The sequence below is a fragment of the Chiroxiphia lanceolata genome, chromosome 3 (assembly GCF_009829145.1).
Source record: "Chiroxiphia lanceolata isolate bChiLan1 chromosome 3, bChiLan1.pri, whole genome shotgun sequence".
Taxonomy (NCBI): domain Eukaryota; kingdom Metazoa; phylum Chordata; class Aves; order Passeriformes; family Pipridae; genus Chiroxiphia; species Chiroxiphia lanceolata.
Window position 1 is genome coordinate 111,059,275 of NC_045639.1, and position 15,634 is coordinate 111,074,908.

At 42.4% G+C, this 15,634-nt stretch overlaps 1 protein-coding gene across 2 annotated transcripts in view; it reads left to right on the plus strand.

Annotated features, from left to right (window-relative positions):
- Window positions 1–15,634, plus strand: part of ADGRF5 (adhesion G protein-coupled receptor F5) — a 42,637-nt gene that overhangs the window by 17,989 nt on the left and 9,014 nt on the right. For both annotated transcript variants that reach the window (XM_032681811.1, XM_032681809.1), the window contains 13 exons: window positions 1,679–1,739; window positions 2,494–2,658; window positions 3,925–4,104; window positions 5,601–5,728; window positions 6,205–6,263; window positions 6,924–7,066; window positions 7,898–8,104; window positions 9,731–9,958; window positions 11,335–11,499; window positions 11,631–11,849; window positions 12,110–12,328; window positions 13,515–13,676; window positions 14,900–15,096. In XM_032681811.1, the coding sequence (XP_032537702.1) occupies window positions 1,679–1,739; window positions 2,494–2,658; window positions 3,925–4,104; window positions 5,601–5,728; window positions 6,205–6,263; window positions 6,924–7,066; window positions 7,898–8,104; window positions 9,731–9,958; window positions 11,335–11,499; window positions 11,631–11,849; window positions 12,110–12,328; window positions 13,515–13,676; window positions 14,900–15,096 (2,133 nt within the window). The remainder of the gene's footprint in view (window positions 1–1,678; window positions 1,740–2,493; window positions 2,659–3,924; window positions 4,105–5,600; window positions 5,729–6,204; window positions 6,264–6,923; window positions 7,067–7,897; window positions 8,105–9,730; window positions 9,959–11,334; window positions 11,500–11,630; window positions 11,850–12,109; window positions 12,329–13,514; window positions 13,677–14,899; window positions 15,097–15,634) is intronic.

Consider the following 15,634-nt stretch of genomic DNA (forward strand, 5'->3'; position numbering starts at 1 on the left):
TTGTGTTTAGATGTTGCTCTTGGACTCAGATTTCACTTCAGTTTCCCACTTTCTTAATAATCCTCACATACCTCTTTTGCTTCACCTGTAGTGTGAATTATGGAAAGCTGTTTTGTGCTTCATCCTGTGTATGGGTTTGTTAACAGACAGTTTCTGCACAAATAGTCCCTAACAAAAAGAGGAACAGAGAAACCAAGTTAATGGAAGTTAATATAGTTAACATAGTCTGGTAAATAAAACTAGTCTACAAATCTACCTACTCTTGGTCATCACTATTATTGTTAGACCAGAAAATACTTTGGTTGTCTTCTCCATTGTGAGAGAATGGGAGAACCTCCTTTATTGAGCAGGTTGAAAAGTGGAAACATGAAGAGGAAGATAGAAACTCCTTAAGCTGTTTCTACCACTATCCCCTATCTTGGCAAACCAAGATATGTCTGGTTTCAGCAGCCTCACCTGCACTTCAGTAGATGTCTAATAGTGACCAAGTATCTTGTTTGGTCTGTTTTTTTCAAGCAGTCTCCATCTCAGCATTTAAGAGTTTTCATGAAAAAAACACCACCTTTTTTTTTTTTAATCATCCATGGTACACCCTGCAAATGAGTCATTATTTAATGGTGTGAAATATGTGAAGTATTTAGGAATGTAGCAATACCCTTCAATTATTTGGGAGAATAATTGAAAAAGGAAACCACTGAGTCCAAACCTGGAGTAAGACATGGATTGCACTGGGATTTCTGTAATTCTTGCAGCCAACCTCTAACACGGAGGTCATACCCCGGCAGTGCAAAAACTGCCAGAGTGCCTTGGGATCTTCACTCCGGCACAGCTGCGACACAAAGCCCAGCTCTAATCACACACCAGATGGTTCCTTTATGTAAAGAGATGACTTAAGAGTTGCCAAGCTATTCACCCTTTCTGTAAATAAAGGTTTCAGTAGGAATCAAGAAACTGGCAAAGCTGCAAATTTCCTGCCTGCGTCTGTGCTTGTTCTTTAGCCTTTCTTGCTAACGGTGGTGCCAACGTATTTTTAGGGCACGATTGAAAAAGATAACGTGGTCTGCATCTCACTTGACTGCAGTCTGCATAAACCAGTCATACTGAAGCTATGCCACCACTGCCCTGGTCAACTGTGTGTTACTGATGGCCCCAAAGTAGCTGACCTGGCAACTGAGCTGGAGCCAAGACTTTTCAATCCTCTTTCTTTTCCTGCTCAGGGTGGCTTTGCTGCTGCAGAGATGGAAGCTCAGAGCAAAGAGGAAAGAAGAGGGTGATGAGAGTCTGGTTTCTGAATTCAAAGGCCAAGTGGTTGGGTTTCCCAAGCAGTGGGACCACCTGCACAAGTCTGACCCAGGCCTAGGGCATGTATCTGCACCATAGCAGGGACTGCAGCTCAGACACAGAAATCCTTTTCAGCTGAGGCAGTTGCCTTGCAGAGATATGTAAAGAGACATCTGCAAACTCAGTACATCCCTCAGCTGATGTTTAACCCTTCCGTGCTAGGAAGATAGAAATATTCTGTTTAAAGAAGAAGATGGGGCGGGAGGTTGGAGAGTTGGGACCAAGAGTGGTGGGAAAAAATGTCAGTATCTTCTTCACTAATTTCTTTTGCCAACAATGGCAGCTAAAGCTTTACTTTGTTTTTCTCACAGAGCTTCACTTTCTGTTTTTTCCACAGATTGACAGCACACTAGGAGAGGAAAGCTTCCACCCAGATATGCAAAGGCAGAAGCGAAACGGTACGTACACAAATGTATGATAATAGAGCAGTTTTCTAGTAAACCAAGGGTGAAATCACTATTAGGGACAGCATCTATTGATGTACTGAACTGGGAACATCAAGGGGGAGGTGGTGTTGTGCTTTAACTCCATCGAAGCACCACAGGGCCATTCACTCACTCTCCCTCAGTGGGATGTGGAACAGTATCAGAAGGATAAAGTGAGAAAACCCATGGGTTGAGGCAATGACAGTTTACTCAGTAAAAGAAAAGAAGGATTCATTTGCTACTTCCCATTTTCGGGCAGGTGTTCAATCATTTCCAGGAAAGCAGGACTCTCCAGGTCCCTCTGAATGGTATCCCTTTGATGACATATATCAGCACAGCTTCTCTGCAATTGAAATACCAGTGTAGAAAATACCCTCCCCAAGCTTCTTAGTAGGATAGGGACCACAAGATAATCCTGTATCACCTCAGTCTGTGGCTGACAGCCCATCCACTTACTGACTGAAAGGAGAGACGAGATGAGACAATTTTTCTCTGTATGTATTATGGCACTTATATCCTTTTCCTATTGCTCTGAGACCAAAGAAATCTGGCTTTTCTCAGACAAGTAGCAGATAAAACAGAGGCAGAATGTCTGCTGAGGGGGAAGCAAGAAGATTCTCTAAGCAGAATGCCACCAAAGTTACCATTAAATAGCAACCAAGAGCCCAAATGTCAAATCAGTTTGTGATTTACACAACTTTGCAGTGAAATTCTATTTCTCTTTCAGAGTATATTTTTGACGTTCCCCTTCCAGAGTACACGGTTGACATTGAAGTAAGCCTTACAGATTCATCTTACCTGCAGCCAATCAAAGAGTATTTCAAAAATCTTACAGTTCCAATGAACATTTCAAATATACAAACAACAATTTCAAACATCCACGTTACAACAGGTGCGTTGGTTATTGATTTTAATATTCTGGATGATGTGTTATTTTGTCAGTATTTGATGTCTCCCACTTCTACCACCCAGCACACTTAGAAATCAGCAAAACTGAACCATCTCTGCTACTGAAAGACCCAGCAAGACTGAAGCTCTAGCACACAGCAGCATGTTTTGTTATCTGTGTCTTACCAGTGCTCTTTATATAATGTTGGCATTAGGAACAGCTCTGAATGCTTTTCCTAAGGAAGGGACAAAGCCAGAGGAAGCCTGAGCCAAAGGACCCTGCTCCAGTTTGACTAACAAGCAGTCTGAGTTACTTTCAAGTTTCAGGAAGCTGGGACAGCAGTTATCAGACTGTTTACTTCCCTCCTCCTGTATTTGGGACGTAATTCGCTGTAAGAGGCTGTACTCTGACCCTGACAGAGACAGGCTGCATGAGATGCAGTCTTTTCCTGTATAACTCACTTAACTTATTCTTACAGGGCATGATATCAGGCAGGTTTTATTATATAAGCTGGGGTTGCGCAACATCATATCTGAGTAATTAGTACAAACACACCAATCATTTACAATAGTAGAGGAGATTTGGTACCTCCTTATCGCTGGCCCATAAAGCAGTGAAAGGAAGTGTTTAGCAGTTCCCAAAACAACATGCAAATGGATCTTTTAAAGGCCTTCTGGGTCACATGCAATGTGTAAAAGTAATTTTGTTAGTATCTTGCTTTACAAATGACACATTAGGAGCAGAAAAAGTTACAGTCAAGTGTTTTGTTGGGGTTTTTTTGTTCGTTGGTTTCTTTTTTGTAGTGCTTTAAAGCATTTTGTGATAATGTTACCTTCTGTCACACAGCATCTGTCAGGACATAGTCAGAACAACACAACAGCCGCATTCTGAATGATCTTGCTCTTACAGTCTTTAAAAACTGATATATTTGCTTTCAGCCCAAGTAACATAGAAATATCCAATCTGAAAAGTATCATAGGACCCTGGTCAGTATGCCAAGTAAATTTTTAGGATCGGGCTTCACATTTCCATTCAGTTACTTAAAAGTTATTGATGAGGCTTATCACTGTACCAGTCTGGTTCCCATTTCTGTTTAGTGATTTGCAATCAGTAGAGTAAGATTTGCAAGTCTTCTGCTCATCCTGTTTCCATCATTCAAGTGAACTCACAAGAAGGGCAACATTTAATTGGGACTACTGTCTTGAAGATACAGAAGAGTAAATACTTATCACCATTCTCATGTTATTTCTCTGTCTGTCTGTCTGACAGTCTGTCTGCCCAGTGGTGAGAAGAGCAGCCGTTGTTCCTGTGAAAAGGGATATGCCTGGCCGAGCAGGGTGTGCAGTGACATGATACCCTGCCCTTCTCTCAGCCTGGAACCTGCCCTGCCCTGTGGCTACATACAGAAGATGCCTTTCTATGGACCTTACTGTGAGCCCCAGACTAAAGGTAAGGGGACACAGTGCTGAACTCCATCACTCTACAACTCATATATTGGTTAGAAGTCAGAATAGTGCTAAAAGATGGGATAAAGCAGTGTGCCAGGACTGAGCTGGCTACTACATTCCCTGTGAATGTGGAAACTGTAGAAGTGGTCTAGAGCTCTTCTCCTTGTGATATGGGCCCACCTTGACCCGACTTACTTGCAGATATTTAGTGCCATTTGGAGCCCCAGCTCCTGGAGTCATCACATGCCTCTTTGTGACTTTCTGCTTTTGCCAAGCAAAGAAAGTTTCATCTCATCAGATTTTCACAAATGTGACCAAAGTGTGCCATAGTGCTCAAGAGAAGAGAGGGAACTAAAAAGCCCAGCACATGTGTTTGATTTTGTTTCATGAGTCCCGTGACAAGGTGCCCAGGAATTTTTAGGAACCTGGCTGATGACTGGTGACAAAAGGATGGACATTTAGGCCTGACAGCATTGGGGTGGAGCACTACATGTCTCTGCAGTCCAAGACAAACACCCATGAGGCTCTGCTTCTTATTTGTGATGGAGCAGCATGCAGAGACACCCTGAGGCAGCACTAGATCTGGAAGCAATCCAGTATTGTCAGCATGCCCATTCCAATTAATTCTGCTTGTAGGCAATGCTTCAATTACTGAGCAGTCCCATATCCATATTACCATACTATTTCCAGGACTAGAGCTAACACCTGTTTCATGTTGAGGTTGCACACCCCTTAGAAGTCCAGGCCCCTGGATCCAGAGCTCCTTCACATGTGGTATGGACATGTCCTTAAATGAACCCAGCATAGAAAATTCCACTATCTCTCTAAGCATTTTATGTTATTTTGTGCTCACTGATGAGTCTCCACCCAGAATATTACCCTCCCAAAGCACTGGGGGTTTTTCCATTCGTTGCAGGGAAACATAGGTGGAGATTCATCCTGTGTACCTTTCACTATGTTAAAGTTAAATCTCTGATCAGTTATTCATCCATATAACATCCTCATATCTAGAGCAATGTAGGAATTCAACCATTTCAGGAAAGCTATCATCTTCTGAATATTTCATCTTCTAAAGATGTCTACAGCTTTGCATCAACTGGAAAGGGAGTCTAGGTATCTAGCAGATGGCAGACACCTAAATTAGACATAGAAAATTAGAAGAATTACAACTTTCTTATTATACAGGTGAATCTTGGCAAGTTGAAATTATTTTAAACTTAAAGAGGGTAGATTTAGATTAAATTTAGGAAGAAAATTTTTAAGATCAGAGTAATGAGACACTGGAACAGGTTGCCCAGAAAAGTTGTGTATGCCCCATCCCTGGAAGTGTTCAAGGCCAAGCTGGGGAGTTGGACTCGATGATCTTGAAAAGTCCCTTCCAACCCAGAATCATTATATGATTCTAAGATTATTAAGTTAGAAAAAAAAAGCTAAGAAATCACTCTGTAAGCATTGCTTCTGGTTATTTTACCTTTATTTTTATGTCTTTCCTTACAGACTCATGTGGTATGGGAGAGCCCATTGTAATGTATATGTCAGTCAGACTCGACATAGACTTTCTGGATGATCTCAGGGATTCTTCCTCTGTATTATACCAAAAATACAAAGCTGACCTTGAAAAAGCGGTAATGACTTTGTTTTTCATCTCTGGAATGAAGGTAGAGAGCCCTCTAAGAAGTATGGTGTTTTCCCTAAGTGTCTGGGACATAGGGTGGCCTGTCACTGTCTGTGTGGGGAACTGGGAAGTATGCAGCAGTGGGGGATACAAGGTGGGCCAAAGCTGACTCCATTGAAAGGAATAACAGTATTCCCATTGTTTTTAATACGCTGACCAACCAGGAAGTATTCAGGGATCTTTTCTATCTAAAGCATGAAAAAAAAAATCACGTTATTTGTCCAAGATTAAATCCATGGGAACACACATGGAATGAAACCATCAACAGACATTTACCCCATGACAGTGGTGAGAGCATCAGGCCCGTTCTATCAGATATGCTACATTCCCATACTCACATCAGTCTTGAGTGGAGGGTTTCCTATTTTAAGCGCACTGGAGTAATACACAAAGCACTTACCTCATGTCATATGTCTTTGTTTACAGTTTAATGCCAGCTACAGGTGTTTACCAGGCTTTGTATCGGCAACAGTAACTGGTTTCAGGTAAGTAAATAGTTTCATTTTTTCCTGAAGATACCAATCTTTCTGTCCAGTCTCAAGGAGACATGAGTTGGCAAAGGCTACATTCACTCTGGCTAGAACCCACTCCCATTATACACAGACTGAATAACAGTATAAGTGCTGCAAAGGAAAGCCTAGCTATGAGCCTGGAAATAGGGTAAAATTCAACACTCTGCAAGAGTCCAAGAAACATAATCATTCTCCATCTAATTCAAAGCCTTTTATGGGAAAGACTGAGTTCCACCCAAAAGGGGAAAAGGATGCGAGTAATCTTCACATCCTTTCCTAGGTCATGAGGAAGATGAATTAGTACATTGATTCTGGATGCAACACTGCATAAAAGAGATATTACTTGTGCCCACAGATATTTAAATGCAGCTGTATTTTAGGTTTTCTAAGGGGAGTTTTCTAGAAATAAACACCAGACAAGGAAGATGTCACATAAAGGTGTTTGTTCTTAGGAAAAAGCTGTAGCATAACCTTCTTGTATATCAGAGCAAGTCTTGAGTCCCAACAGAAGCCTTCGCAGCTGAGCCCAGTGAAGCCTTCCCAGCCATATAAGATGGGTCACCACAAATAGAAAACCACTAACAGACAAGAATATTTAATTGTGATGCTTTTCTCATTCTGGTATCTGTTTAGTCCTGGAAGTGTTTTTGTGAAATATGAAGTAAAAGCAGGACCAGCAAGCGCCAGTCAGATTGATAGTTCCAACAGAGCTGTACTACAAGTTCTAGAACCATTCTACCAGCCAAAACCATCTACCTTCACAACAGAAGTGCCTTGTAAGTTTAAAGCTCTCTCAGTACTTTCCTTCAACTTCTACTTTAGTGTTTTTAGCCTAAATCATGTAGCTTCCTTATACTGTTGATTATTTGGTACATGGCCCTCAAAACCATTTATTTCTCTGGCTGCTTTTTATCCTTTGTCATCAAAACTTAGGACTTTCATGAGAGGACCATGCACGCAGTACCTTCCATGAAAAACCAAAGCCTTCCAGCTACTCCACTGGACTTGCTGATCTTAGAGGTCTTTTCCAGCCTAAACTATTCGATGATCCCTGATGCAGTCTTTCTGAAAGGGAGAGAAATTGAACACCCTTTAGTTCACCTCCAGAACTGAGACAGCTCTTAGCATGTCAGGCTGCCAGCACTTCCTACTCTTTGGAGCAAAATGAAAACCTCTTGCAGTTTACATGAGAACACATTCCCCTTGGCTTCCTTGGCACATTTTCCATACTGCTGCTGAACAATGTGTTACAATTCAGTTGCTTTATCAAGTGCTCCAGAGGTGCTGTACTCTCAGAGTGCTGGAATGTCTGTCTCAGAGGATTACTTCAACCTGGTTGCTTCTCCTTCCAGTTTATCTGCTTAGAAAGCAGTGGTGGTGATATTTCTAGCTCTCTGCATAAAACCTGCTGATATCTTTGGCCGAAAAAGATAGGAAAAGAATACATAGAGGGAAAATCTCATGGCTTGTATCAGAGGTAGTGCCCTGCAACTGTTGCTGGGTGCATATTAGTTGTGAAGCACCTGGGAACCCCATTAGATGAAAGACACCACATAGTCGTGAGATGAAATGACAGTAATGCAGAATGTTTCTCTCTGTTTTCCCAGATCAGGTAAACTTCAACGTGGAACCCTTGAACATTTTTGAAGGGGATACAGTGACACTGACCTGTGAGATAAATTCAGCATTTCACAGTGCAGCCTGGTATCACTTGGATCAGATCATCTCATCCAGCTTCCGGCGTTCAATAGAGATGACTGTAGAAACCAGAAGGTCGATTCTTAAAATCACCGATGTTACGATGGAGGATTCTGGTATGATTTTGTATCATTTAAACAGCAGATGTAGCCTCTAGTGGGGCTAGTTCGGAGTTACAGTTTTACATGTGTTGACATTTAGGGTTTTTTGAAAAACAGAAACATGTAAACTGGTGGCAGTTTGCTGGGAAGACTTATTAGGGGAATTATTATGTATTATCAGAGTTTGGACTCAAGTTCCCGCTCAGTTCTCTTTGGTCCATGAATTATACACTTAACTCCAAAAAGGGTAGCCTGTGGTCAGGTGTTCGGGCACACACATGTGAGGTATAAATCGTGAGTCCAAAAGTCTTTGGACTGAGGATGCCCTGAACCTTGGTGTCTCTATTCCTATGTAAGTGGCCTACTCACTTGGCTACCCCCGTGGGGAAGGGGAACCCACATACCTAAAGTATGAAGGAAGTTTGGAGCCCTGATCGCCAGTTTCAAAAACAAGGCAGGCTGCATTCAGGGCACTTGTGCCTGAGAGAGTGACTGATAAAGGGAAAGGGACCTGGGGGTCCTGGTCGATGGCAAGCTGGACATGAGTCAGCAGTGCCCTGGCAGCCACAAGGGCCAACTGTGTCCTGGGAGGCATCAGGCAAAGCATCACCAGCTGGGTGAGGGAGGGGATTGTTCCACTCTGCTCTGCACTCAGGTGGCCTCACCTGGAATATTGTGGCAGTTTCGGGCACCACAATATAAAGAAGATATTGAGCCATTAGAGACTGTCCAGAGGAGGGCAACAAAGACGGTGAAGGGCCTCGTTGTGTGAGGAGTGGCTGAGGGCACTTGGTCTGTTCAGCTGGAGAAGAGGAGATTGAGGGGACACCTCATTGGAATTACAAATTCCTGGTGAGGGGAAGCAGAGGGACAGGTACCAATCTCTTCACTCTCATGACCAGCGGCAGGACTGGAGGAAAAGTCATGAAGCTGAATCAGGGGAGGTTTAGGTTCGATATCAGGAAAAGGTTCTACATCCAGAGGGTGGTTGAGCGCTGGAACAGGCTCCCCAGGGAAGTGGTCACAGCACCAAACTTGACAGAGTTCAAGAAGCGTTTGGACAACACTCTCAGGCACATGGTGTGATTCCTGGGGATGGTCCTGCTCAGGGCCAGGAGTTGGGCTCAGTGATCCTGGTGGGTCTGTTCTGCTCAGGACATTCTTTGATAAATACTCTGCTCTCTTTGGCAGTACCTTCTGAGCAGCCTAAGAGCCTGTGTTCCAAGGCCAGTTCTAGTGGAGTCCACCCTGGGCACTTAATCTCTCACCCATTCTGTGTAGGAGACTTTTGCACGGTCTACATTCGTACCATGACATATTGATGCCAGAAGGACTATGGGCAATATACAGGTCCCAAAAGCACCAAGTCCACAAGATTTTAAGTATTTCAGTCCCAGAACACTGGTCTCTTTTCAAGTACCCCTCAACATTACCCCTCCTAATCTGGATGTATTTGGCACCAGAAGTTTGCAGAAAGCATCCTGCAAGTGACCTGAGGGTACATGTTGATCAGCAAGTAGCAAAGCCACTGCAGAGCAGGGAGATGTGAAAACTAGATATGGAAGTAGATCCTAATTCCAAATATAGAGGCAAAACCAAAAGAACTGTTCTCAGTGCTAAGATACTGCCTATTCTTTACAGGTTCCTATAAATGCACTTTCACAAATGGCAGTCAGTCGTACAGATTGAAGGCCACAGAAACAATATCTGTCTTTCCACTACGTATCACTCCAAATGTAAAGGACATCGAAGTTATATGTAACAGTCCTGAAACGCAAAAGAACAGTCCTCAGCTGTCCTGTTGCATTGACAGACACTTACCATCACTTACTGCTTCCTGGAACGTAAATGGAACAATCAATATTACAGGTAAGATTAACAAAAGGCTGTCTTTCCCCTGCTGGGTTTGTTCATGCTTTAATCTCCTCCTGACTGGCTACCACAAAGTCCTAGGATAGATACAGGGTGTGCTCCAAAGATGTGGCAGGAGGAGGTGCAGACTCCACATGTGCCATGCAGGTGCCAGTGGGGCTCTGGGCATCTCCATGCACTGTGCAAACATCAATACCTTAAACTGTGACATCCTGGATGGAAACAGCAGCCTGGACCAACATCACACCAACTTCTTCCAAAAAGCTTATTTCTGCATTGTCAAATTCTGGGAGCAAGGATGGGTGCATCAATCTCTACTACTATCTCCAGGATCACCCTTGGGGTACAAAGAGCTTCTGTGTACCACATATCATGCTTTGGCAACCAAGAGAGGCAGATGCTTTGAAACAGCTGCAGCACAGCTAAATTCTGAGAGCACAGTTTCTCTCTCCACCTGTAGCTGTGATTCAGCACATACCAGTTGTATCAGTGGCATTGCATAAGGCTTTACTTCTAATATAAAAAGTTAATAAAAGACCAAGTAAATGTGCTACAAAGAGTTACAAAATGACATAAACAGAAGTGCTCATAAATGTCTATTGAACCATCATCCTAAATGCCCTCTTAATATTTTATGTGTATACATTAACTGTTTATTGTTAACTGTTTGCTATAAATGAAATTTAGCAGAAAGCAGGACAGCAAAATGAGAGAAAACCTTCAAAGCTCATGCACACAGTCATTTCCACAGAGGACAGGTACTGGTGTACAGCAGACACAGGAGGGGATCCTGGCCTTTTGCAATGAGCTGTTTTGCCCTTAATTCCCTGGGCCAGGCTTTCCCTCAGGAACTCTGCTGTGCTTTCATGCCAGATGCACTGTCAGCTACAGCATAGGACAGATTTAGTGCTTCCAGCTAAACCATCACTCTTCAGATTTAAAGTCAAATGACTGTCGAGTACCTACAAATTTTTATTTCAAAATTAGATGACATTGACATCTGCAATATTTACTCCTGGTTTACTTACCTTTACTCATCCTAAATATCACAGATAATGAGGTTAGGCTAAACCAAAATGCTCTTTGTTTTGTCTTACTCTGGGGTTTCCAAGCAATGCTGTTGCTCTTCGACTGGTTTTGGCAGTAGATGCCCAGCACTGTGCTGAAATTCGTCTTCAGGTACTTGGAAAACCACTGTGAGTGTTGCCAGAATAAAAGATGTGAATGAACTTCAGCAATGAGGAGTTAAAAGTGCCATGCTGTCAATTACATACAAGCCCGTGAGGGTTTCTTTACCTGGAGTGATTGCTTGTGATTTCCAGAGATGTTTTTGGACTTCTATAACCCTTCAAGGGATGTTTATTTGTCTCTAGGAGTCTCCAGTTCGAGTGGAAACTGCACTGAATACAAGCTCAAAATCGAGGAGTCACTATGCCCACCTGAGAAGTCAGGTACAGTGACAACATATACATGTGAGCTGCAGACTAAACACGGAGCCAGGGCCAGTCAAGCCATCAGAGTGACGTACCTCTGGAAAGGTGAGAGTCAGGTGGCTGTGACAGACCAGCAGCTCTTTAACATGTAGGTGGCCTCTGTGGCACATGGCATTTGCAAGAAAATGATTAAAAGTGACTCTCAATAATGTGACTTTTGTCTTGTGTTGTCTCAGCCCACGTAACAATATCTTCAAGTACAAACTCACCAGTTCCCGAGGGATATCCATTCAATCTAACGTGCGAAAGTGATGCGAGCAGTTATGACAGTATCAGTTGGAAAATCCAGTCTGGAAGTGACACAAAAACAGTAGACTGTGATATGTGCATCAAAAATAGCAAATTCCCAGCCACATCTGTGCTCACAGTGAAGTCTGCCACACAGGACTGGAGCGGTGAGTGAATATGGTCTTATTGGCTACAAAGGCAATGAAATTTCTGTGCCAGATCATTTGCAGCATCCCTAGCCCTGCAAATCAGTGTGAAGGCCACAGTAAATAAAAGCCCACAGTTAAAATTATAAGTGTTGGAGGACAGCAAGGCATGATGCTGCCAACAGCACTCTACTTGTCCAGCATTAGGGCTCATCACCTTGCAAAACCTGAGGAGCACTTCTGTCGACTGAGACATGTTTTTTTTGTACCACTTCTTTTAGGCACCCACATCTGCACAGTCTCCCAGCAAAACTTGGAGAGCTCTGCCAATATGACAGTCGAGGTTATTTCCTTGCCCCTGAAGCAGAACATCCTGATAGACCCCATTGCAGCATCGATACCTTGTGGAAAGCCACAAGCCCTCGAGTGCTGCCTAAGTGCGAACACCATGGAAGATTTCTCTGTTACATTTGTGATTGGACAAAATGGATTTCCAGTTGGTAAGATACAATAAACTTGCAGAATCATTAGTTTCACTGTATGTTATAACCCAGTCTCTGGGTTTTTTGTTTTCAGTTGTGCAAAAAATTCATACTTACTGCTTTTAGGACAACCCACAAGTACTCCTGAGGGTGTAAAAAAAGGGAAATGGACTTTTTTGTAGGATGGTTAGCATGCCTGAAGAACGTGGCTGGGTTTAATAGAAGAGCAACTGAAGTCACTGCTGTAGTGATAAAGACATAATGGGTAAACTCAATGCTTGGTTTGACTTGCCAGGCAGGGAGAAGTGGGCATTCTTACCCGTGTTCAGATTAGAAATTGCTGAACTCCATTTATTCACTTTTATCTTCCACTCTGCCACTTTTTCTGAACGGAGTATTGAGAACATGTTACTTTAGAAAATCTAATAATTCACGAAAAATATAGACTAATCCATTAAGAATGCAATTTGAAGGACTGTTCTGTTTTCTTCAAGGATGCAGGTAACGTGGTCTTTAACAGCACAAAACCCAAGTTTCTACATCTTAAAATTTAGGGCAATTCTGCAGCTTCTCTCACGTATTTTTATATACTGTAAGTTTTTGAGTGAGTTGGTTTTTATATAATAGAAGTTTTCAAGTGAGTTACAAGACAGTTAATTTTAAAAAAGCAGAAAACAACATGCAGGAGTGCAAAACCAACAGGCTGAAGAGTAAAGCAGTTAGAGACTGAGGAGTCCTTTGGTAGCTAAGGAAAATCCCAAGATCTTCTTGGAGGAGACTTCAGCCAGGGGCCCTCAGGCACAGGCATACTGAAAAGCAGCAGGAGTGTGGTACAGATACTGACTTCAAAAGAACCATAAGAACAGCAAAAAAGTATCCTATCCTGTGAAACACCTGTGGTAGAGGCAGAAAGAGTATTCTCCAAAATAATTTCCAAAGCAAATTTTGGTTCCTGAACAGTTAAAAGGGTTTGGGCAGGATTTGCTCATACGCCAGTAAGAGAAAACTTATTGATCATGCAGCAGCTTCCAGATTTTTTAAGTGGAGAGTAAGAGACAGAGATCAGCGTACAGAGAGGGAGCTTTTTCACAAAGGAATTCTTTTTGGTAGGACCCACAGAAAGGAAAGTTTTGCTGAAGCTTTCTGCTGTTTTCAGCTGATTGACCCCAAATCTGTGTTAACCTGTCTTCATCCGTCCATACAGGGAAAGAGAAAAAAGGAAATTTGTTTTGCTACACATACAATTACACAGGAAGTGACTGTAGCAAAGAGAAAGAGCTCACGGCATATTGCAAGTTTAAAAACCACAAGTTTGGAAATCAACAGGGAGTTGACAGTGCACATATAAGACTGCACCTGATACGTGGTAAGGAAAAAGTTACTATTTATAGCTGTTAAATTGGAGATCCCATTGTCTTTGTTAAATCAGATGCCACAAATTCATCACCAGTGACATCTAACAGGAATAGTTTCTGTTAGATAAGAATTTTTGACTCCTTTCTTTTCTTTATGAGAAATTATTATATACAGAGGAAAATATCAGTTTTGATGTAACCTTAAAAAATAAACAGACAAGGTATTTTGTCTTCCTGTATTTGACAGTGATCCCAGTATGTTCAAAGCAGCAATAGTTTAGTCATCTTCTGTTCCTGCTTCCTTCTGGTGTGGGCTGCACCACCAAGTATCATTCCCTGTGTTGAAATGTGATCATGCATCTCCCAGCTTGCACCAATAATTTATCAAAGATCAAATGTTTTGGTGTCTCAAGAAGTCATCTGACTCAGGAGATCAGCCTGTGGGAGAGCATATCCACTTGGAACACAAGAAGGGCAACGTCCATGAGGTGCTGCAGGGACCAGGGCAGACCCAGCTTGCATTCAGCTCTGTAGGGAATGTTTGATGGTTAGAATTTGGCATCACTAAATCCAGCTTTGATGTTTAGTTCTGACAAGTGTTTGGATATTTCAGCTTTTTATTCTAAATTGGAAAGAAAGTAATGTTGGCCATTCCCATAAGGCAGAAATTTTGTTTTTTCCACAGTAGTGGTGCCTACAGTTGAATCAGTGTATCTGCCAGATTTCACTCTCTTGGGCAATAAATATGCAGACAATTTAATTACTTTAATCAGACTAACCCAATCAAGGCCAATTAGCAAGACTCACTGTTCGTCAAAAAGGTGTTGAGGCCTCACTATCAAGGTCTTAATGAATTTCCTATTAGTGCTACAGCAGTGTTGAGTCCCTTAGCAGAACAAATTTTGTATGAATTATTGTTCAATATAATCTCACTCCACCTCTGTCCAACCCTGTAATCTAACAGATAAATCCTAAAACTTTTGGTATTGGTCTGTTGATTTGATTCAGTACTCAAAAACTGGAGCTTTATTAGATATCCTTTTTAATTTCATTATTCATAAAAAAATTGGGAATGCAAGACATACACATCCTGAAAGGTTGTAATTAATGAAGAGAGGTAGCTGAAGTCCTGATTTAAAGACCTCTGAACTTCAGGAAGTTACAGGTTTGATGGGGGTAATTTATTAATCTCTCTGCTTCTTGTTTTCTGCCTCTATGACTTTTCTCTGTACAGATAAGCAAGTTTCCTGCTCAGACAGATTAGGCACTGGAATAGAAAGGGGCACATTGATAAAGCCATGCCGTGAGTTAGATACTCCAGATGGTTTTACCCGAGGCAGTACAACTTACAAGTGCATCAACAACTCATGGAAGGTTGCGAGGAATGACTGCCTGTCCGTATCAGTAAACAATCTGCTGAGTAGAGCCGAGGTAACATTTGTGGGTGTTCTAGAGTTTGGGGTGGAGAGGTGGGGGGAGAAGAAAGAGCAAAAAATTTTGTTGCCTGGTTTTTCTTATCATAATCTAAAACATATGAAGCATTAAAACTTTCTTTTAAAAGCTAAGGAATGTTTGGCTATATCTACGCAAGTCAGTGGAAGAGGCAAGGTCTCCCTCCTCTGGCCCAGAGGCCGTGTGGCACTGCATGGCTCATATGCACACACATGAATGCTCTGTCTCCCAGGCAAGGTGACCTTGTTCATAGCATCCATAAGGAGCAGTTGCTGACCCGGAGTGTTCCCTGAGCCATGCTCAGGGACTGTCTCGATGAACGCTGGTTGGCACAAGCTGTAGAGCAAGCTGTAGAGCACACCAACAACTCCAGGCTACTGCTCAACCTCGTCCCCAGGCCCTGTTTACAATGCCCACTCTCTTGGTCACTTCACTTTATGGATAGGTGCCAGGCTTCTGTTTTCAGCCTTGGTATCCTACCGTAGTGTTCTTTATTTCATCCAGAGTTACCTTTCTC